The sequence below is a fragment of the Ooceraea biroi genome, chromosome 12 (assembly GCF_003672135.1).
Source record: "Ooceraea biroi isolate clonal line C1 chromosome 12, Obir_v5.4, whole genome shotgun sequence".
In the NCBI taxonomy this organism is placed as follows: Eukaryota; Metazoa; Arthropoda; class Insecta; order Hymenoptera; family Formicidae; genus Ooceraea; species Ooceraea biroi.
The window spans coordinates 8,608,696-8,632,954 of NC_039517.1; the positions used below are offsets into that span (position 1 = coordinate 8,608,696).

Below are 24,259 nucleotides of genomic sequence, written 5' to 3' on the forward strand. Positions count from 1 at the left end.
AGATCGTGGAAATTAATGAATTCACCGTTTACCCTCTTTTATATTATTACTCACTATTATGTAATTAAAAAGTGGCATGCAAACGTTTGCATTTACAGTACGCTCCGCATAATGAAAGGTACAAACGTCCGCGAGAAAAAAGGCAGGAAGTGAAAGAGCGACGCGTTCACGCAACGCGTAGCGCATAATGACAACGCCTGCGACAGGACGACGCGCCTCCACTTCGACAAATCAGCTCTTGCTCGACGTGGAACGAGAAATACACTCATTGTGCCATCGTCGTCGCGGAACGTCGGTCGCCCGATCCAATTTCGTCCCGATGAACCGCACGATGCGGGACAAGATCGAAGAGAGTCGGCAGCGGAAGAGTTAATGGGCAGCGCTCGCAATTTCCGCCACGTATTCGCTTCTCGTATCGTCATCACGCAGTCAAAGGCGGTATCGCGATATCGCGCCCCATGCAGCTCCGATATTTTTCATGGAAATTGCCAAGTCGCGGCGGAACGGAAGAACTGGAAGAGCAAGTAATATGTCGCGGGGAGGAATTGATGGGGGGGAGGGGGGGGAGCGATGTAAAAAGACGATGTCCGGGTGCAGCTTCGACGAGCGAGTCTATTAGCAGCCGTTCGGGTTAAACTATGTTTGGCTTGCGGGCTTGGCGCGGTCATCTGGTCGGATTATCGGCGACGTGGAAGTCGAACCACCCCCGCGGTACGTCCGACTAACCCTCTCCTTGCCACGGAACCGCAAAGGTGCGGTGACCGACTAAACGTCCGATAAAGCTGCGCGGCGTCCCGAGAGAAAATAATTAACTCGTCGCGTTCGTCACGGCTGATCCTGCAGGATTGTGAGCGAATGCGGATATTCCGTGCCCTCGCAAACGGCTGCGTGAATCTTCCGCCGTATCTGGAGCGACAGCTCGAGCGGAGATGTCCTGATTTGACATGGCAGCAGCAGGTTCTCTGTCACGTCAAGCTGTTCCGTCGTGTCCGCGTGCACCATTGTGCATGTGACCGCGTACATTGAATCTGCAACGTTCGAGGGTGGAATACGTGAGAAATACTGTTTCGCGGAGAACGCGGTGAATCGAAAACAGATTGAAAATAATTTCAATAAAACGTGCAATCGGAAGCAGCTTGTGAATATTATAAATTAACGATATATTTAAATATAGGTATATGTATAACGTAGAATTACATATTTTATAGAGGACACGGCTTAAAGAGGAATATCAGAGTTTGATTGACGATTAATTAAATTATCAATAGTTGCAACGAAGCTTCTTAAGATGTGCTTAATTAAATACTTCGTGTATAAATGATATCTCGTTTCTGCCAGTTTCATCATTTGTGCATGCATGTCTCTTATGAATCATTATCCCAGAGTCAAATCTGCTTGCAGAGTCCCTTACTTCGATGAAACTTACGATCGGAGATCGGCTCGAGATTTTGGATCGAACGAATCGAGTAGGATTTCGAGCTTTGATTTATCGGCAAATATGCGTCCGTTTGCTTCGCCTTTTCAAAGAAGGATTTCGTTCTCATTCGAGCGACCGAATGTTTTACTGCAGCAAACAAAGGGAAACCATTCATCTTGCTAATTTATTCGTAATTTTCAGCCCGCTTGAAATATTTTAATATATTCTCCACTTGAAATTTTCCAATAAATAAATTAAAAAAGTGATTAGCGTAACTCAAACTAACTTTTCCATTTTTCCATTGATATGATGAAGGAATAAAAGGTAGTTGAAGCTGATTTCATTATTAACAGAGAATCAGAGTAAACAAGCGGTAATCAGTTTTAATCGAAGTTGTTTTTAATTCGCTAGGATAATAATTGTCTTTTTCTCTCTCTTTCCGGAACAGTATAAAAATAGTAATAAATAAAACTCTATTATCACAGACAAGTTTATAATTTAACATTCATTTTCCAATATTATTCACGCGACGTTTACGTTTCACCCTCGTTCCTCGTATGCATCGTTACGGTAAATTAAAATTCATAGGGGTGCAACAGAGTGGCGATTACTTGGCCGGCGTTATCCGTCTATTAAAACAACGTGTTTGGCTTTTCGTATTACTGCTTGTTGCGTTCCCTCGACCGCGCGCGCGGCACGAGGGCTGTCATCGGCGTCCTAGAAACAACTTCGGTAACACGGGAAGCGGGATATTAGTGAACAATGGTGGCCATAATGCTTCCTGCCGGTTATAACGCCGAGTTATACCTGCCTGCAACTTGAGTCAAGCGCAAACCTAGGATTGGATGGCAGACAATTTAAGCTCGGCTTACGATTTAAACAACGGTTCCTGTACAAGCGGGCCTTCCGTCGCCCCAACCATCCCTCCGCCCCTCCGCGTGCCCCCCCCGTCTCCGTTTAAACACTCTTACAACCACCCAAATGTGGTATGGATTAATTCATTCAACGTCCCTATCTGCATCCGGGAGAAGGGGCTTTCGGGCGCTTAGAGCGGGAAATAAATCTATCCCGCGCGCGCGCGAGTCTCGGCGAGATCGCAGCGGCAAAGAATCTAAATTGCGGTTGCCGTTGTAATCCATCGTTGTCACCCCGCGCGAAATAAATGATATCCGTAATTGTACGTACCGCGCATTTTATTAAGCCGGCCATTGTTCGTCGCCAAAAGTAAATCGCCTGGAGGCGCATATTCTCGCGGTTTCATGGCACCAAAACCGTCGGCCACTCGCGTCGTGTCGCATCCACGGTTGCCACCTCTATGCCAATCTCCGCCTGGAGACTTAGTAAAAAAAGGGAAAAAAGATATTTTTAATAGTTTTTCATTGACCTTATATATGTATATACAGAGTGTATCTTAAAACGCGCCCACCAAGTACATAGTGTTATTCCTGAGGTGATTTTAAGACGAAAATCCTAATACCAAAATGTCGAGGCTATAATAGTTTTTAAATTGTAAGCATCTGTAGTATATATGTATATATTATTCTATAATATATATTATTCTTTTGCGAATATTTTACATAGTTTATTGCACCAACATCACATTGTTACAAGATAAATAATTATAAAACAAAACTCTTTTTTCATATATTATATAATATATTATACTATATTTATACTTATATTATAATATATTATACTATATTTTCGGAAAAGCTGCAAGTTGATTGGCCACACATTTCTCGAATCGAGATCTCGGACCGTTTTCTAGCATCATGGGCACAAGGCTTCATAGTGACAAACACGACAAAATGTGTAAAGGCCAGTCCACACGCAACTTTTTGTACTCTGTTTTGCTTGCGCAGTTTAAGACGTTGCAAACAAGACATTGCATCTGGACAGAAAAACTGCAATTGAAGCACACATAACACACAGAGAGAGAGAGAGAGAGAGAGAGAGAGAGAGAGAACTCTCCCTCGCTTTTCTCTCTATTTCTCTCTCTCTTTCTCTCTCTCTCTCTCTCTCTCTCGATTGAATATTCTTTTTTTTAAAATAGAAGTCTAAATTATCTTCTCTCGGGCCGGAGATTTTTCCTTTGAGCCGGAGAGCCGGAGATTTTCTGCTTGGCCCGGAGACTCCGAGCCAAAACTGGAGAGGTGGCAACCGTGGTCGCATCGCGTGAGCATCAGACTCCGGCTGGAGGATATTCGACCCAAATGAGCGTCTGACAATCGCATTTCACGTTAACGCAAAATCAATCGATCGACGGACCGCAGTTGATTTGCTATTTCACGGTACCGGAATTGCCGCGATTTTCGCGAGCGTGGACGCGCAGAGTGGTCGCGTCCGCGCGAGCACTCGTGTGAAAAATTCCCGCGGCACTCGGGAGCTCACCGTGGCGGTAATAATTTCGTAACTTGCAATGCACTTTCGGCCCGGGACTGCGGAAATAATGGTCGCCGTGCTAACTTCGCGTTACGTCAAAAGTTCCGGCGAGCGTTTAACATACGTCCGAGGCTATTTATGACCCATGAAATATTTCCGCGTTATAATCGCGCCTTGAAGCCTGAATTCATAATGCCCATTCACCTCCGGTGCTCGTGTCCCCGCCTCCTTTGTGCCACGCGGGCACTTAAAAAGGAAAGATATGCAAAGGGCATTAAATGAATTTACACTCTCGGGGTGTCCCCTTCTCGCGCCTTGTCGCGCAAAGGCGCACGTAAACGCAATTATTTCGATATTTTCTTCTTTTTTTCCTGCCTTTCCTTAAAGTCGGATTTGCCATATCGCAAAATTCATTTGTAATTTTTACGGTGGCCTTAATGAGGGATTTTCGTGCCCCGCACCTAAAACGTCTCCTTGTATTTTCACCCGGGGATGAAATGACCCTTCCCTCCGCGTAATATTGTACCACCAATGTCTGCCGACGATATGTCCACTGATTAAGTTCGTGTAAATCACGAATGTTATGGGTTTTATCAATGAACAACTAACTTGAATTGCTCGCTCCTTTGGTCGTAACGAGAAATCCATGGGAACAAAGTCTCGATAAAGAGATTGCAAAGGGGATCGAGAGGCGACCGGCTCGATGGAGGATCTCGCGATCGTGTCGAGAGATTGAACTGGCCGGCGTGCCGTTTTCCTCGCAACGGTTTACCCCAGTGCTTTTAATTTCGAGCCACCGAGCTCTTTATACCCCGCGAGAGGTATAATTATCCACGAGAGTGCGGAGGGTCGGCATTGAATAAATATTTCAGCACCCGCTCCCACCGTCGCCTCGCCCTTCATCTCACGTTCTCGCTCTTTCTCTTTCTCTTCGCGAACAAATATTCTGCATCCCGTAACAAAAATGATCGTAGCGGAAAAAAAGAAAAAGAAAAACGCATAAGTAGAGCAGCGTGGGGTGATTCGCAATCCGAACAGCGAGGATGGCAAGGGCTGCTTCTCTCGTCCAAAGGTCTTACCGCCCTAGGATTAGGCAGGAAAGTTACGCGAGGCATTTTGCGGCCAGCTTTGCATAAGTTTTCCGGTCCGCCTCGTTTTCCTTTCGTTCGTTCGTTGTTTCGTATTCCGTCTCTTTGTTTCGCGGTTTTCGGATTCGGATGTGTGTCCGATAAAAACTCGCTCGTGGATCTGCGCATTAACTTTTATCTCGTAATCCGACGGGTTTTATTTCGTTTCTGAGCCGTTGAAGTATATTACTGCTTTGCTGATTCGTAATTCAGTGTGGTGCGGTGATGTCACGTGAAAAGATCGTGAGCTTATGCGAGGGACGATTTGCGCGATCAAAGTTTCTTGTTTTACAAATTCTATATGTAATTAATTCTACATGTAATGAAAGGTCGCCTGTGTTTGCAGTTCAGATATTAAACTGTATTTATTTATAATATTTTTCCCGTTGTTAATGCATTGAATAAATAGTCTGTCATCATTTTGCACAAATCACGATAGATTTCATCCTTATAATTAGTGCGAAAGAACGTTGGGATATAATATCATGCAAGCGAATTTTCAGGTGAGCGTTTTTATTATTGTTATTTTATGAAAGTCAGCAAATCTAGTTTATCGTTATAATTAATATGACAAACGATCGCGATACAACACTTAGGTAGATGACTCGAGGTGTTACGTTAGTTTCGTCACGTCGTAAGGGTCAGCAGATTTATTTTATCGCCATAGTTGATACGAGAAAGTGGTCGACCGACGAAAATGGATTGCATCGATATGCAAATGGTATATCGAGTGTATAATCAGTATGAGATATCCCGAGAACATTTTTTCAGCTGCAACGTTCAGCTCTCGGAGGTGAACAAGCGTTATATATATATATATCTTTCCTTCTCGCAATTCAATTTATAATAGAAGAGATTTAGAAGAAAATGAAGAAAGGAAGAGAAGGAAACCTTTACGAAGGTGTTGCGATTTGTTACTCGTGGCAAACCGATGAAGTTATCATTCTGGCGATATCGAGGGGGTAAACTTCGCCAAGTGATCTTCGGCGAGTTCATCTTTACAGGCCGTGCACGTCTGATATAAAGTATTTCGCGTTGTTGGTGCGGAGGAAAAAACCGGAAGATCTGTCTTTTTCGTGACGCATTTCGCCTCCCCGAACAATTCTGCACAGCCGGCGTACAAGAATGAGGTATAAACCGTTGATAAATGATCACGGCAGAAAGAACAGCCACGTAATTGTAGTCTTATTAATGGCTCGCAACTGCACGCTGTAACGACCTGTAGCTATAACACGCATCTCGTTTGTATTTCGCAACTGTAATCTGCCAATTTACGGCGTGAAATCGCTCCTAGCACGAAAACATGCATCGAGGTATTCAAACAGTGCGAGCGCCAAAATATCTGATATAAATTCTCGGGAAATGCCTGGTGAGAAAAATTAACTCGTCGAAATTGATCTGAATAGTTAAACTCATTCGTTAAAACTTCCCACATGTATAACATAACAAAAATATTTCCTTTAAAATCCACTTTATTTCAATTATACGTTTAAAGCTGATTCTTATTTAAATTAGTCGAGTATCACGCAACATTTTCACGATCAAATCGAAGACGTTCAAAATGAAAGAGATCTTTCTGTGGCGACACATGATTTCAGCCAATAAAAGTATAATACATTATATTTCCAGGATGTCCCGGGGCCAAGGGGGCTGGTCCGACGAGCCCTCCACTTCCGGTAGCGCGAGCCGTCGCGGTGGAGCACGGCAAACGGCGGGGCTATCCACGAGAACGTCGGCTTCCGCCTTGGAGGAACGCGCTTCCGGTACTACGCCGTGTAAAGGTGGCTTCAGATTAGGCGTGTATGGCTGGAGGAAGAAATGCTTGTACTCATTCGTGCTGATTCTTATGATCACCGTTATTCTCAATCTCGCCCTCACTGTCTGGATCTTCAAAGTCATGGGATTTAGTTCTGTAAGTTTGTGAAATTTTTGGAATATTATTTCTATATTGTGTTCTATTGTATTATAGAATCATCAAATTCTTGCTTTTGATCTGATGTTCTGATATTCTGTTATAGAATATGCAATTAATTAATTAATTAAGATTTTGCGCACGCGCTTATCGATCAGTCCAACAGTTTTACGACTGAGTTCTCGTGATAAATGAATTGAATAGACTCACGAGTGAGTCAAGTCTACTAATCCTCGGAGTAAGTGCGTTTCTGCGCGTTTCTTGCACGGCAGACACACAGAGAGACAGAGATGGAGAAACGCATTCCGAATACGTCCAAGACGCGACCCTCTTAGAGTCCCTCCAAGTTTTCGATCTGGATAAGGACGTACGTACGTAACTTTTCGACGGTCATTAAAGTCGACTTCTGTCTTGCGGCACGGAATTAGTTTCGCGCTCGAGTTCCTGAGCTCGAATAACAAGCCCCGACGCCGACCGGGATCGTCGGAACGTACGTGTACGGCGCGACGCGCGGGCGGAAGGGGTGCATTGCCGGCGGCGTTTGAGGGTGGCGCCGAGAGGCGCCAGGGTGGTTAATATAATTCGCCGTAATTGCCAGAATCGTTACATCGGCGCCGCGGTGTTTCCGTCGCGGAAAATCGTTTGCACTTCATACTTCTTCTTCTTCATCTTCTTCTTCTTCTTCTTCTCCTGCACTTAATTCGGTCGCATTACAATTACCCGGAATCGACCGGGGTTCATTAGTAGGTAAGTCGGCTGCGTTCGAGCGTTCTCCTTCGCAATCCCGAGGAGAAGCGCGGCCCGTACCAACTTCTTGATTGCGATAATGGCTGTAATGTAAGGGTCGTTTCGATGTAAATGTCTATGTCGTGCGCGAGGATCAGGATACGACTTTCCCGCGACCAAGTTAGCGGGATGTGTACTTGGTACATTATAGATCCGACGAAAAGTTACTTGTATCGCGCAAAACGTGTTAATTCTCTATCATGAATTTAAATATTTCTTTTTTGCAACCCTTTCGACGATACACTTATACATTTAATATCAAATGTATTTAAAATGAGAAAAATCACAATAATTCTTTTTTATTGTCTTTGTACTATGTAATTTACAATGTCAATGGGAATTAAATTGCATCATCGAGATAATGCAATTTTTGTTCTCGACAAAAGAGTAGAACAGCGGGTGTAACTTGCGCTTCGCAATCACCCCTAACACACCAAGCACAATTCGATTCACGCGCTCGAGGGGATCCCGCATAAATTGCTCGACAATCCACTTTATCGCCCGGATGCATAATCGCAAGGACGCTTTACCTTCTGCAAATCGACCGATTTTCCACGTAGCCGAGCGGTGCAACAACTGGTGCAGTCGACGTTTCGTCGACGCCAAGCTGGCGCTCGATTAAGGCAAAAACGCGCGATCGCGAGATCCCTCCCGTCAAGTTTCCTCCGGCGTGCCTCGCCCTCACCGAGCTGCAGCTACCTATTCCGCCATTATCGAATTTATTCGAAATCGAAAGGAGCTCCCACGATCTGGCGCAATGATCCTTCGATGGGGGCTAAACTCGGTGGAAATTGAGTATCAATCCGTAAGTAAGGAGGAGTAGCAGGGATACCCCGTGGGAAATGTAAGTCTCTGCCACTTCTCCCCTATCCCTCTTCACCCTTCCAGTTCACTTTCTCTCTTCCTCTTCCCGTTACCTTTCTCGTCTTACGCCATTCTCCGCACTATGGCCCGCCAACCTCACCTCACTGCCACTCTCATCCCCGCCTCTCGTCCCGTCCGCTCACAGTGATTCTCTCATTTGATCTCCTACCCGATTTTTCTCTGGCTCCTCTATTATCTCTACTGTCTCTCTCCGTTTCCCTCTTTTTCTCGGGACATTCTTCAGTCGCGTTAATGCCGTTCGGTTTGCCGACTCGCGCCGAAAACTTCTAATGTGTTTCTCTCTCTCCTTTCGTCTCTCTTTCTCCCTCTTTGTCCCTCCCCCGTCTATCGCAAGTCGTAATTAGGACTGGTAATTAAACTCTCGTTTATCGGCCGGTACTAGTGCCAATAACTCATGTCCGATTAATTGTGCGACTCGGTAAATCAGCGAGACAATCAATTAGGAGTTTCGAAGCGCGTTAATTATTGCGCGCAGCCGCGCGCTGCCGGCTCCGCACCTCCGATCGACGATTTACGACGATTTTCGATTCGAGGTGAATATGGAATACGCCGGAGGAACCAGCGGCGCGTAATCGACGCGAGCCGGATAGCACGGGAAAAATCGGGGGATGTTAAATTCGTCCGAGCGCGAGTCCGCGCGCGGAGCGGCGAGGTGAGAATATAGAGATATGCGGCCATGGCTTATGCCTGGCAGTTTCTTGTGAGCCACGTAAGGGAGGTAAGAACGTGATTTTGTAGCGGCGATGTACGTGAAATTTTACGCGTGAGGGGTGGATGGGATCTGCCGCATAAACGGATTGACCGAGCAAATTGAAACTGCATAAAACGTAATACGACTCTGCCCCGTGCTATTCTCGCGCGCAATTGAGACCGAATTTATATATTTGCAGAAGTGACGTCTCGCGGTAGACGTGCGAGATAATGCAACGCGGAAAATACATCGCGAGTATCGCGACAGTATACTAATGATACGCAATGCGATTTCCGGCGCGCGACCTTTTCTTACCTTAATATTCCGAGCGGTGACGTCGAAACGCGAGATAAACAAACGCGCGAGCGGCGCACTTATTATGTCCCGCGCTTTTTTACAACGTGTAAAAGGAAACAGGGACAGCTGTACGGGGAAAGGATATCTGAAATTAAGTTTCTGTATTTTTAACACAATCAACCGCGACGCGGTTGCAAGTCGGAAACGAGATGTACTGGGTACGACAGGAATTACACGACGGTGTTTTACTGCGTTACATAAGGTCAATTCCAGAATTGGCTGACGGGATTTCTGCAGCTGCGGGATAAATTGAATAAAAACATGCCTTTTTTTACTGCGTTGGCAATTACATAATCGCCAAAAACGATAATCGAGATTGAAAATAAGTTCTGACGAGGTAGATAGCGAAACGTTATTCTCGTCCAATGATTCCCCTTGAAATTTGCATATATTTTGCACTCCGCGAAGTACGGAAACGCAATTTTCGGTAATACGCACTCGTTACAGCGTGTAAAAGGCGGCGTCGCTGAAACCAAGAGCGTCTGGGAGAATTACGCGTAGAAGCCGGAACTCTTCGCGGTTGATACCCATCCAGAAGTTTTCCGCTCCTATACGAAGCGCACCTAGACGAGTGAAAGGGCGTGATGCACTCGCGGACCGGGAAATATTTCATGCCCACCCGTACTTCTGCCCCGCTACCTCGTACCGTCTTTATCCACCCCTAACCACGTCGACCATTCATATTTGATGAGAGTCTCGGTCTGCCTCCCGCTGCCTCTTTTCACTCTCGAGTTACCCCGTCTCGGCCAACCTCGACGTTTCCTCTCTCGCTCCCGTCCCCTTCCCTTGCCCGTTCCCTTCCGTGAACGATACCGCGAAGAAATTAAATCATTTTTCTCAATTAAGAAAACCGCCTTGCTCGTCGCGCGCCTCCGTAACTGCGAAACTTTCGCCCCGACGGAATTAATTAAGAGTCCTCGATCGGCGCGCGTTATTAATGAAGTCCGGCCGCAGCCGCGATCGATACTACCGGTTGTTAATAATCGTGCGCACGGCGTGTAACTTTACTCGCATCGTATTTACCTACGAATCGTACGGAGTGTTTCAAAGACACGATTTGCCTGGTACTTCCTTTCGAATGTTGAAGAAACTCCCTTTTCTCTCTTCTTTTTATTTTTTATTTCTTTTTAGTGAAAATTAAACCGTTCGATGTCTTCCCGCGCAACTTTAAGTGTCTTGACAGCTAAGCTTCTTACAATTTAAGAAACTTTCTTCATCTCTCGTTTGGCGCTTTATGCTATTTGCGATTGCGCCGCGCGATTTTTTAACGTGACCACGTTTGCATTACCGTATCGTGGTATTTTCCGGTTTGTCGATCACGCGTGCGTCTCTTTTATGGCGCGATACCGAATTATTGATTGTTTGCATCCATCCGCGAGGGGGACATCGCGAAAAGATTCAATGTACAACGTTCCATCGCTCGTGAGTATCAATATTTCGGGCTTCCTTTCGGGATTCCCATCAAGTGGAGAGGTCTTAGGAGAGATCTTCGATTACGGACAATATATAATACAGCCCGAAACGTTATGTCGGACAGACTGGTATACGGACGCTATATTGGCACTAACGGCTTACATACATGGCCATAGCGAACAGATGCCCCTACCACCTAATATCGCTTGCGGGACCTTACCCTCTATAACCCTTGTACCCATAGAGAATTCACCTGTATACATTCCTTCCTACATCCCCTGTGAAGATACATATTGCACACACGCCACTCCACACCCATACAAGGTGGCTCCTTTCGCAACATCCCTTCCGTAGACTCAATTGGGATTCATGTCTCCAAATGAACACTGCTGCCTTGAAGCGACATATATATATATATATATATATAGAGAGAGAGAGAGAGAGAGAGTCGGTTTTTTGAAATTTTTATCTTGTAAGTTTCGCAAGGGAAAATTTCTGCTATTACAGTATCCTGCGCGAATGTTCTAAATGCGCAAAATAATAGATGGAAGTGTATTTCTATTGTTTCGAAATCAGATTTATTAGATCTTTATTGGAAATAATGAAAACCTTTTAGTTTGTTGTATGGACATTCAGGTACATTTGATAAATGTAATTGCTTAAATTACATGTACAAAAATAGAAAAAGACATTAATCTATGCGAGTTGGACAGTAAATATTCATAAAGTTACTTTGTCATATTTTGATAAGAAATAAAAATAAAATAAATAGCGGGCGCCAGAAATTTTGTAGTTTCAGGACTTTTGATAAAAATTCATCGCGCGAGTATCTGGTGCGTGCGTGCAAGCACCGAGCGATCACCCTGTATACGTAACGTACATACGGTGTGTTAGTATTAAAGGATATCCATTATAGCACCTAGCCACCAAGTGCAAGTGCAATATAGCGGGCATAGCGCCATGAATTTTGAACATATAGCAGTGCTGTAGTACGTTAGTGGTAGCGGTTATAGGTTGGTTCATGTGGAAGACCGAGCAGACAAGTTTATTGTTTCCAGGGATTTCGCGCCGAGCCACGGGAGACCGTCGTACGCGAACCTCCCATGAAGGATCCATCCTTCATCAATCGATATTTAAATAATCCCATTCTTGCTTTAAACGTCCACCCAATATCTATAAACATCTCAAAGAAATATCTCCGGTACATTCAAACTCACGCATTTTTCTACAACGATCCAAGACACAGCTGCTGATAGATTTTCAATTAACTTGGCACGCGAGAAGTATAATTTTCAGAATATATTGTGCATCACGTTTCCGGCCGAATCGACTGCAATAACAATAAATTTGGCCTGCATCCTGCGTCGCGGCTACGATATCGCCGATCGCAACCCGTCGCAGATCCGGGAGTCAACAAAGCGATATCTGTCCCGCAAAAATCGCCGTGGCGAAGATTTAAATTCGGCAGTCGCATTACGCCAGCCGTCGCGGCGTTTTTATCGATTTCCCATTTCGAACCGCCGATCCCGCAGCCCTACGTCACATGCCAGATTGGGTTTATAGGTTTCCCCTTTCCCCTCCCGCGGTCTCCACGGTATTGCATAATCCGTGGAAATGTGTGTTGTGCGGCGTGTACTCGGTTGACCCGGAGTGCACGGCGAAGCTGCAAGGGTTTCTGGCTGAATGCGCTCGCCACCTCGGCGGCGAACGTTAATAGAAGGACGTGAGAAACAATAAATTATTATATCGGAGCTGGAAAAGATCGGAACGATTCAGGAAGAGGAGGTAGAGAAGGAGGAGAAAGTTCATGCAGAAATGACAGGAATATTATAAAAGAGAGTTCCAGAGGAGAGGCGAGATGGAGAGAAAGAGAGAGAAAGAGAGAGAAGGAGAAAGCGCACCAGCATTAATGATGCCCCGAGGGCGACTCATCTCCAGAATCTCCTTTCTATAATTGTTACCATTAGCGTAAAAAGAATATATATATACGTTTATATATATTGTATATATATCATAAATATAAAACAATCAGCCGCCGTGCTGCGTGATGGATTCGCTGTCCTCGCTCGTTATCCTGAAGAGAGAGAAGAAAGAAAAAAAATCATCTGGAAAAGAACCTCCGTGATAACGGTTCGTTACACGACACGATTCTCCGCACGTCGTTAACGCGTCTTTATTACCTCCTTATCTTGTCACGTTAACTCTCTTCTCGCGCGAATGAACGTGGCCGATATCGTACGCGCGCGCGGGGGATATTGATTGCACGATTCTCTTTTTTAATATATCATGCGCGATTGTAATTGGCTCCCGGAACATAGTTGAAACGAAAACTGCTGATCCCCAATTATTACAGCGAGGACGGGATGTACACGCGGTGATAACAATGATCACGGGCGGATAGCGCGAAAGAGAACGAAACGTGACGTGCCGTCAATGCCGAACTTTCCACGGTGGTCAAGTGAGTTGCGATCATTTCTGTCCGCGAGTACGATGAAATACCGTACATACACGTGTACTGCTTCGTCCGGCGAATAATCCGCCTGTCGATTCGCCGACACGCGCAATCATGACCTGGGGGTGAGGAGTCGCCTCCGAAATGCCAGTTAATTCTGACAAGGTACATCAGCCGTCCACGATTTAACCCTCGCACCGTCGATGAAATAACACGAAATTACATTGTCGGGGGTAAGCGAGGCGAGATGAACGACGGGAGCGGCGGAAGATGCGGAGAGATACTGGACAGACGGATGGACCCTGGTTCGCTTGCGACGTGGAGGCGAAGAGAAGTCCGGTTCATCGTTGCCGAGGATCTCTCGAGAGAAGATGAGAGGAAGAGACGGCAACGGAGTTCCCGATGCGGATTATGCGGCGCGACGCAGAAGTTAGCGGAGGCTGCGGGCGCGTCGGTCCAGCACGGGATAATTACGTGAGCTGCATTAGCCTGACGCACGTAGAAGTGTACGTGCGTATGTGTAATCACCTCGCCATTGCGGAGATCATATATGCGCACATATGTACGCACGTGCGTACGTATGTGCGTACGTGCGGAAACGTTAAATGTGTCCGATTATCCGTCCGTGGAAAGTATACGTTACGCGGATTAACACGTCGACATTGCGGTCGTGTGAATTCGCGCTATGCGAGCGACCTGACGATTATTTTTGATAACGGTCCTCTGATGATTGCACATAATTAAAAAGCGGCAGCGGATACCGCGGGAATTAATTATCCGTAACGCGATTACGAGACAAATGATTTATGATCATTATCGGTACTGTAGGATCGATGGAATCTCGTAAAAAAGAGAGAAGAGGCTGAATTTTTGGCAGTAACAATTTTACGCCATGATCGTATTATCCCTCCGGCGGCTGCGGATTTGTAATTTCCGACTTTCGCGAAATGAGATGTGCGCACGCGAATCGGTTTGGCAAAACAGCGCGACGCGCGCCTTCAGCACGCCGACTTCTATTCATCCGCAGGAATGAAATTCATTGCAGTTGAGATTTGACTGCGCCCTGGCGTGAATTTCATGCGGATGTAGATTTATGTTAAAGCAATTTACGTACATATATATATATATATTCTTGGATGCTTTCGCGGTTGCTTTCCGAATATTTAAATAATACTGAGAATATGAAATTTTCGCAGATAAAATTATCAGGTCTTTTTGCATACAATTCAAATCAAAAGTTAGAGTTGAAAATGGGCTGTCTGAATCAAGAATTACATTAAATGCGTTTTAATTATATCTCGATTAAGTTACATTTATCCATTGTCATGAGGAAGTTAATAAAAGATCACATTATTTCAGAGATGAAAGTTGAATAAAATATGAAAATAGCAAATCGAAATGTCGGGGAATTTAATAAGCTTCCTTTTTTCATACATGCTCCATTTTTCTACTTTCAACCACTCATACATAATTGTTCGATCGAGCAAGCGGAATTGTCCCACTGAATAGCACAGTTATATCGACCGGTCGTAAGATAGGAATACATTAGCAGAAAAAAATTGAGTTATCCTGCGCCGTAATCTAGAAGGATATACATGCGTACCTTCCAGCAGCCCATCTCTCTCGGGGATAGCTTATCTCGATAAAGAAACGGCAAAGAAAAAAGAATTGACTGCGATTAGAGCAAGCAGAGAGCGGCAACGTGAGACGAGAGCGCGCGAAAACGGAACGCCTTTGTAATCCTTGTAAATAACGCGCTTCGCATTAATTTATGGACGACCAGCCGAGCAACGTCGGGCCGAGGCGTCGTTACGATGATATACGCTTACAAGGGATGTTATTTGGATTTCATTACGCGCCGCGGCCGACGCCAGCCTGGCACACCCTCGCCGTCACGGCGCGTCTCGACGTTCCGTGTGCAACTCGCGGCGCGAAACGAACGAGACGATAAAACGCGTCGCGGCATTCTACCTTCTCTCGTTTCTCTCTGCTTCATTTTTCTCTTCATTGCACTAGCGTGCGTAAATCCGTCGAACTCGTCACGCGAATTGATTTTACCGCGGCCGGAAATCCGTTAATCGGTCATGCCGTCCGATTTCTAACGCCAGGCGTGAATCCGCAATTTTTCGAGACGATAAATACTTGATGCACGCGACGGGTAGCCAATCGCACTGATACGAAGGAAATATGGCACGGTGACACGCGGTGCGAAATTTCACCGTCCCGGAAACGAGCTGGCTGGCTAATTGCGCGGATTTTCCTTTTGGCTTTTTTCGCTGTTATGTTTTTTTCTTTTTTTGCCGAAAAAACCGCGCAATCGAGATAGAGGGATGGAAGTGGAGAGACGAGGGGAGAGAGAGAGAGAGAGGCACGCGCCAGTTTGCGCTACGAGAGGGCTAAGGGTCGATATTTTTTATTGTCGCTTAAATCCCCTTATCAACGGCCGACAGACAACGAGATAAAAAGGGTATAAAGCCTCGGACTTAATGATACCTGTCTGACGGTAGATTACTTTTACTACTGCCGCTCGTTCTCACCGCCACGATTGGACGATCTCCTCGACTCCGGAGGTTCCTCCGAACCGTCTGGCGATCCTAAAAAGCAGGTGCAGCCGTGGCTCTATCTTTCTCTCCCGCTTTTCTCTCTTTCTTTTGCTCATTCTCTTCTTACTCTTAGCTCGTTCCTCCGCTTACTCTCCCACGCTTGTACTTTTTTCCTTTTCATTGTGTACCCCATTCCTCTTTCTCCTCATTCTCATTTTCCCGCGCGCACGATCGCGTCTCTCTCTCTCTCTCTCTTCATCTGTTTCCTCTTTAAGATTTCGCTCGCTCTCCGCGGACGCGCTATTGGGGTTTACGGTTACGGTTAAGTAGAGGCCAAAGAGAGATCGTATCGTTTTCCGAACGATTTGGCTAATCGAGTGCCGGTGTGGCTTGGGACCAACCCCGCATCCTCCCGGCGTCGATCGTGACTCCGGACCGATGCCGGCGAATTCCATGAGCCAGCATTTAAACCGCGATTCTCGCGTCCGGTACTTGGCGAAATCTGGTCCGAAGTGGTTGGTCGTTTTCTTCCAAAAAAGACTCGACGCTTATGGCGACACGATGGCGAATTATGGAATTGAATCGATCAAAGAAAAGGCAACGTGATGTTAATTATAATATTAATGAAACAACAAATGCATCATGTATGCAAAGTTTATTCTTTGCAATCGTCTACGCGAAATAGTAATTTAACTTGGTCAATATTAATCGTACGCATCGGGGAAATGACACGCATACGTATGATACTTTTTCATAAAAAGTTCCCCATTTGAAAGTCTGACATTTTATATTTATTTAGTCATTAAATGCCAACACATGGGAATAAAATGAGAATTTTAGCTCGCAATCGCTCATATAATCGATTGAATGTGAACAGGGGTATTTTTGCGGTCTTGATAAAAATTGCATTCGTTTCAAAAGTGCTTTTTTCAAAATTTAATTTACTACATATCTGAAATTTATTATCGTATATTTTCAAATATTGTGATGCAGACTTTTTCTTGAAATAGTAGCATTTCTTAATAATAAAGTATATAAATAAAGTATATAATATTATACAATATTTTTCTTTGGATTTTTTATTATATTGTTATATTATTCTTATTGCAAGCCATGTTGCGAAAATAAAGATTGTCGTTTCGACTGTTCGGCTTTTCACATCTCTATTAGCGAGGAAAATTATCCGTATCGTTTCCCCGCGTGGATCGACGGATCAAATTGCCGTGCCGTGTGCAAATATTCAGTCGGGTCGGCACGCGATAACCAGTCGAAAAAAAGAGAGACAAAAAAAACCCAGACGAAATGGAGTCTGCTTGATCAGGGGTTAAACTAGTTCGGACAAGCCGGCCAGCGCCCTTCTTTCCCCGTGGCTGTAATAATAAGCATACCGAGCGTGGCGATTACTTTCGATCGAGAGGCCAATCATCGGAAACCAATGTGCGCGGTACCAAAGGAAGGACGAGCCGTTTTACCGCAACGACATTTTAAAGAAGGCGCAGCGGCGAAAACGCGACGCGGTCGCGGGAGATCTGCCAAGCGGGCCGAGCTCGTCTCCAATTGTTCCTGACATTTGAACGCGTGAACCAACCGCTTAATATACACGCTTCACCATGCTACATCGCCTTCCGCGATGATATTAAAATACGCCGCACACGCGATACGAATTTAGCTCTCTTGGATGATGTTGTAAAACCTGTTTGCGCGCGCGATCCTCCTATTTCTAAGAAGATTTCTAAGAAGAAAATATAATCATACTCCTGCTTTCTTTTTCCCACCGAGACTGCTCGTACCCCTTGACGCAGATGAAGAGGGTCGGAGTTCGATCGCAATTATACGCCGTAAGACTGTTTCATAAACGCCAAATTGCACTTTCTGCGCGGGGATAAGTCCCAGGTGGGAGACTACCGGAAGTTTACGAGATGAATGCAAACGCGCAATGTGTCTACTTTATAGTGTGTTTCTCCTTTCGTTCCGACCCCTGGCAACCACCCACTCTTCTTCGCTCGATATACCTCGTGCGCTAGAGTGGATGAAGACGAGAGAAAACGAAAGAGAGAGAGAGAAAGAGAGAAAGAGAAAGAGAAAGGGTGAGAGACTAAGAAAGAAAGGCAGAAAGAGAGAGCTATCACGCTAAAATAAAATTCTGCCTACGCCACTGTTTCGGATATTAGGGCAGATATTTCAAACGAACGGGCACAATGGATCACCGCGCGTAACCGGCGCATAGCTCATCGTCGCATCTATAATTCAGCCGTCTGAAGTAGCAATAATGGTGCCCGTCGATACTTAATGCCGCCGCGCTGAAACTCGACACAGTAATGGAGTATATTATTTTATTTTACGATCGAGCGCGACGGATGGGTGGGCGCCCGCTCGTTCCCGAAGGTATCGATATTGCGGGGGCTTCCCGACGTGCGCGGTCCGATTTTAATAAATTCCGGCTTTGCTGTTGCGCCGATGCAGCGCGCGCGATCGGAAAGCATCTTAAAGCATCTTGGTTCAATACAAGCTATCCCTTATACCCACTCTCCTCTCTGATTGTAATTCCAACGACAGCTTCTTCGATGAATTTAGCGTCGACTTTTCCTCCGGAAGAAATTTGACGTTGAGCGTCTCTTAATCTTAATCGCGTATGCTTAATCTTGCAAGATCAACCAAGCAAGACCGTTGCAAATAAATATTTTGTTTCGGCATCGGCTAAGGCAGAGGGAGATGGAAGGCACGGAAACAAAAGGTCTGAGTCAGCTGTCAATTTGATGGAAAATAGGATAGGTATACAAGGGGCCAATAAATCATGAGAGGTTCTGCCCTATTTTTATCGGGCGTTATATAGCCGCGACCTAGAAAGTTTCGACGGTTCGGGCACCCCTACCGCTGTCCTGACAGTCATTTCCTTTTCTTTCAGGAAGGTATCGGTTCGCTAAAAGTGGTGCCTGGGGGAATCGAGCTAAGAGGTCAAGCCGCCGTATTGGACGCCCTTGTGGCCTCCAGCCTCAGATCTCGAAGGGGCAAAAACTTGGTGCTGGAATCGTGGAGTAATTTTACGGCCTCGGCGAGATCCCACGACGGTCGGCTCCTCGCGCGATTAACAGTCGGTAAGTTATAAAGATGGTCTTGTACCTCAGCAACCCTTTTCCCCTTACATTTTTCACACACAACTCGCGGAGTAATTTCCAAAATAGTTTCAAGCAGCCGTGAGGAAAGAAATGAGATTAATTTAATGCACTCGGAGTTGAAAGTGTTTTAATGAAACAAAGTTAGATGCAAAATGCATAAAATGACACGATACATAATTATTATTAATTAATTATTAATTAATATTGATTAATTATTTTTTAACGTGATAACGTTTATTAAACGTTCGATCTGGATTCTTCTTTCAGGAGAGGATCGCGTCGACTGCGTATCCAGGGGTTTCCGAATAACTGATCCACGGGGAGGAGTGCTGTTCTCCGCGGACAGGGAGCAAGTGATCGTGGGAGCAGAAATGTTGAGGGTGACTGGCGACGGCGGTGCCGTTTTTCAGGGAAGTGTGCAGACCCCGCTGGTCAGGGGAGAATCGGGACGCGGTCTTAGGTATTCATAACTATCTATCTTATAATTACAAATATTCTTTTTTCATATCTACAAAATATAATATTTAATTATGTCATAATTACGTAATACATAGTCGATCGCGAAATTTAATATTAAATCGACCTAAAATGAGAATTCAGTTACCAATTCACGAATTATTCAGAAACGATCTAATTATGATATATTGAATAGTATTAGTATTATCATATGGATAGGCGATTTTTTAAATTGCCTCCATACATTACGCAATTATTTGTAGTCATCAATATTCATACGAACAACTGCATCGAAACACAATGTAAATCCTCCGTTCGCGCGTGTAATTGCACCTGCGGCAAGTAGTAATTACTCGAGTAGAGTCAGACCGTGCCAGGTCACGTTCACCAGCCGGTCGCGTGGTCATTTGAATCGGGCAGTTCCAAAAACAACCGAGATGCAGCGATCTCAGGTTCTGCCTGCGCCAATCCCGCCTGAAGCACGAGGATTTTATGGATCGAGGACGAGAAGCGTATATTTAGGAAACGGCGCGCGGCCAAGCAAACTAATAATAAACGATGCCGACCGGGGGTGCAGATCGATCGATCGTCTTTGCGCGGTCGTGCACAACCGAATAATAACGGTGGCGGCGTTTCGTTTCGTTTCACCGCGAGGGAGTCGTTTCCCCGTCGGAAGCAGTGATTCCCTTCCATCTACACCTCCGATCATCGCACCTTCGGCCCGCAGCAAGTTCGACGGCGACCCCTAAACTCTCCAACGCTACACTTCATCGTTTCTCCCCTCGATCTTCGTCCTCGTTTCAGCACTACCTCGGTGTATTACGACGAGAAATCGGGATTTACGAATATCAACGACCGAGGAACGAGGGGAGAGAAGAAAAGGAGTGAGAGGAAAGAAGAGGGTAGAACGGAGTTGTACTGTACCATAGTGCGGTTATTGATAGCGCCGGGCAATTTACAGACGGATTTACGATTACAATAAAACTTTGCTCGCGCGGAAAATTATATTCATAGGATTGGATTTGCGCCAGATATGAAATACCGCGAATCCTTACGGGTAGCCGAGGTGCGGTAGAAGAGGTGCAGAGGCCGGAAGAGAAGGGAACGGCTGCGGGGAGAATAAGGTGGTGGAGTGAAAGACGGTAAAAGAGCACAGCTTCGCGAAGAGGCTGTCGGAGCGCGTGGACCGTCTCTCCCCCGGCGGGGAGAGGATCGATTATTGCGCGAGTTCGACTCCGGGCCGCGGAGTCAATACAGATATTACTCCGTTCCCGGAATACTTGGGTATAATACGACGGTTTACGGGCGCGTAGAGATTTATGGTGTAATCCGCGTCATTGTTGGAACGTAATACACTGAAATTGAGGTGTATGGTTGCTTCGCCGCCGCAGCAACCGCCGCAACTTCGCCGGACAATGGTTATATTCGCTGTGGCATCCGTGTTTTGTTACGACTCGTGGAATCAGGAAGGAGCGTTGCGTTACCCGCCGCCGAATTTTCCTCGGCGAACATCTCTCGCGGAAAATCATCCGTCAATTTATCCGTTTCCATCGTTAGTTTTGGCATCAATGGTTTTTCTCTGTTCGTCCGTGATACCACAACATATCCTGCTATCCATGTAAAAATGTTGAATTTCCGATATCCGCTGACAGGACTCAAATCTAAATTCCGTAAGAGTAAGCGAGTGTTCTTTCGTTCACGTTAACAAAGCAATTTCTTATCGTTCACGTTAACGAAGCAATTTCTTATTGTCATGTCGCAGGCTCGAATCAGCGACGAGATCCTTGAAGATCAGCGCTCCTCAGCGCGTGGCGATCGAGTCTTGGGCGAACGAGATCTCAGCCTCTTGCCTGACGGATCTCAAGCTGCAGAGCGTCCACGGGGCCATCCGACTTGACGCCAAGTCCGTCTACGTGAAGGGTCTCAAGACGGCGATTCCGGTGCAAGGACACTCGTCTAGGGAGCAACAGCAGCAGCAGCAACAACATCCCGGCAGGTCCTCGTCCACTCATCAGAGTCAGAGGGAGACGACCATCTATCAACTGTGTGCGTGCGCGAGCGGAAAACTGTTCCTCGCCAGGCCAGATGGCAACTGCCAGGCCGACAAGTCGATTTGCTAATACTACTCGACTCGACGGAGCGTCGCGACGACGGATCACTCGTTAGGAATCGCGACGGACTGCTGTGTGACTTGGTGACTCTAGTGACAGAGATACAGAGCTGAAGAGAAAGAGAAAGCGAGAAAGGAAGACGCACTGCGATCGGCCATCGGCGCGATCGGGGACGAGGCCTTTATTGGAACATTATAAACGATATCAAACGAATCTCTACCGCGCCGAACGGGCGAGGACATCGAGCGCGGCGTGTGCCCGATATACACTTTCGAGTACTGCCGGAAGCTCTTCGGGAGTTTCTAGTACTTAATGTAGGATTCTAATCTGGACGCCGGCAGGTAGTACCGCGCCCCCCGACGTGTCAATTAATCTGGAGGAATTGCATCGCGACGCGCGCTTGTTTCTTTTTTTATTTGCACTTTGTCTCCTGCGGTTCGACGACGATTTAACCGAGTCGCCGTACTGGGAAGTCGGAATCACTGCCGAATCTGTGAACTCCGATGTTGCCGCAATCACGAATCCGTACTCACGAAGATTTACGTCAATTTCTCCCTATTCACGGCGTCCTGTGGTGATCCTTGTTCGCGAGACGTCCAGCCGAACAACCGGCAGCGAGACGCGCGCGGACAAGCGCGTCGGCGGCCTCTTTCATCCCGTAAGCGTAAGGGAACGCGCGCGTCGCGCGAGCACAAAGGGGATTCTCGCGGGGTCTTGACCCCGCTGACCGGAAAAATTCTCTCGAATCTTGCCGAGGGCATTCGGGAAACTCGCTCGCAGGAATATCTTCAGGCGGCATTCACGCGCCGGCTTCTCCCTGGAACTTTTTCTCGCCCCAGCGCCGTCGCTCAATGCGAAAGGGAGCCGCGAGACCACCCGCTGCTCCCGGCTCGAGTTTTTGTCGTGGAAGACCCGCGGCGCGAGTATTCCCACGCCGTTACGCGCGGAATGTGCTCGCCCTGTTCGGCGCGCCCTGGATTCGACACGAACTTGTACGTTTCTCTCCCCCCGACGGGAGACATCGAGGGGCCCTTGGAGCGTCCATCGGAGATCCGTCGACCGGGAGCGGCACCGGATCTCCGTGGTACCGTGGATAGATCGTGTGTAACTATGTGTACGTAGCACTGCCCGCCGACGCTACCCCATGATGCACGCCTCGAACACCCGCATTCCCGTCCCGCGTTTGGCGCTTGAACGGCTTCGAAACTCGCGCCCCGAAGCATCAACGATCCTGGACGACCCATAAAAATCGGAATCGGATAATTTGTGCCACGAGGCTTTAACGCTTCAACCCTCGAAAATCCCACAAAAATCAGAATAATCACGTGCGCGTTGCTCGCCGCCAAGAATCCTTCTTCTCAGTGAATACTCGTGGAAAATCATATCATCATCATCATCATCATAATCAGCTGATTCATCGGGTCGGTCTACCCGTTAAGCGCTAAACGCGACATTGAACGATGTTCCAATCTGATGCGGAACAGAGGCGGGAATCTGGACCGTTGTGCATCTCACGATCGCCGTCAGGCGACGCCCGGTAAACTCCGTTCGACGATCATCCCTTCTCCGTTATTATTTTGTGTTCCCGTCCCTTTGCAACACCTTCCATCGCACCCTTCGTTCGATACTTTACACCCTGTGTACCGGAGTGTACGCCTCTCGCGGCGAAAACCACTTGTAGGCAAATCGTTCGTAGCCGCCACGGGCCCGCGCTCTCGCTCGGCGCTCAGTGGCGCGGGGGGGCGACCCTTTCAGGGAGATTACTCCTCGCGAATCGCTTACTTCTAACGCGGTGTCTGTTTAACCCGTGCTCCGATACAAAGTAGAAGCGTTGTTGTAAGTAGCGACGGCTGCATCGGGCTGCGCGTGCCGCCGTAAAGGCGCGAGAAAGTCAGAGAGACAGAGAGCAAGAAAGAAAGAGAAAGAGAGAGAGAGAAAGAGAAAGAGACAGAGTGAATGGAAACGAATGCGAGAGGATGTCTGACGGTAGTTTGACGCAACCGGATCGATTTGCGATCCAGCTTGTACGCTGTACATCGGCCATGTCCATTTATTTATGTATGTGGCAATAAAGTCGTTATTGTTACTATTATTATTAATCATTGTACGCATTTATTGGTATCATCACCCTGTATTGTTTCATCCCCTCGTGCTGGACGACGACGTGCACCGTGTCGATACACCATGGAAACTCTTAGAATATTACAGGCGCGTTAATGAACGCGTTTTCAGTTAGCTGTCATCGAAACATCGCCGCGGAAACAAAGTCACGTCGTCCAGCGTTATCAATCCATTAGCCTTACCATTCTTCCTTTATTCAGCCAGGCTGCACTGTTCCCGAGGGGTAGTTTTCGACACGTTACGCAGGTAGGTTGCTGTGCTGCGCTTGTTTACCGCAAAATGTAAAACGCACGTAAACGACGAATAATAATATACGCACACGCACCGTAAACAATACGTTCTACAGTTTCCAGCCAATTATAGCTCCCGCGTAACTAATAACTGCATGTTAGAGGCATTGTTACGTCTGACAAAAAGAGTGGGAGAGACAGAATTTCGTAGGCAAATTACAATTAAAAATTCAACAGTTATGATTGAAAAATAGCCGTAC

The 24,259-nt window shown here is 46.4% G+C and overlaps 1 protein-coding gene across 3 annotated transcripts in view; it reads left to right on the forward strand.

Annotated features, from left to right (window-relative positions):
* The window catches only part of LOC105284278 (zeta-sarcoglycan), a 185,555-nt gene extending 161,808 nt beyond the window's left edge, over positions 1-23,747 (forward strand). For all 3 annotated transcript variants that reach the window (XM_011347648.2, XM_011347649.3, XM_026973966.1), the window contains 4 exons: positions 6,556-6,838; positions 18,871-19,060; positions 19,349-19,541; positions 21,300-23,747. In XM_011347648.2, the coding sequence (XP_011345950.1) occupies positions 6,556-6,838; positions 18,871-19,060; positions 19,349-19,541; positions 21,300-21,657 (1,024 nt within the window). In that variant the 3' untranslated portion in view covers positions 21,658-23,747. The remainder of the gene's footprint in view (positions 1-6,555; positions 6,839-18,870; positions 19,061-19,348; positions 19,542-21,299) is intronic.
* Positions 23,748-24,259: the final 512 nt, after the last annotated feature.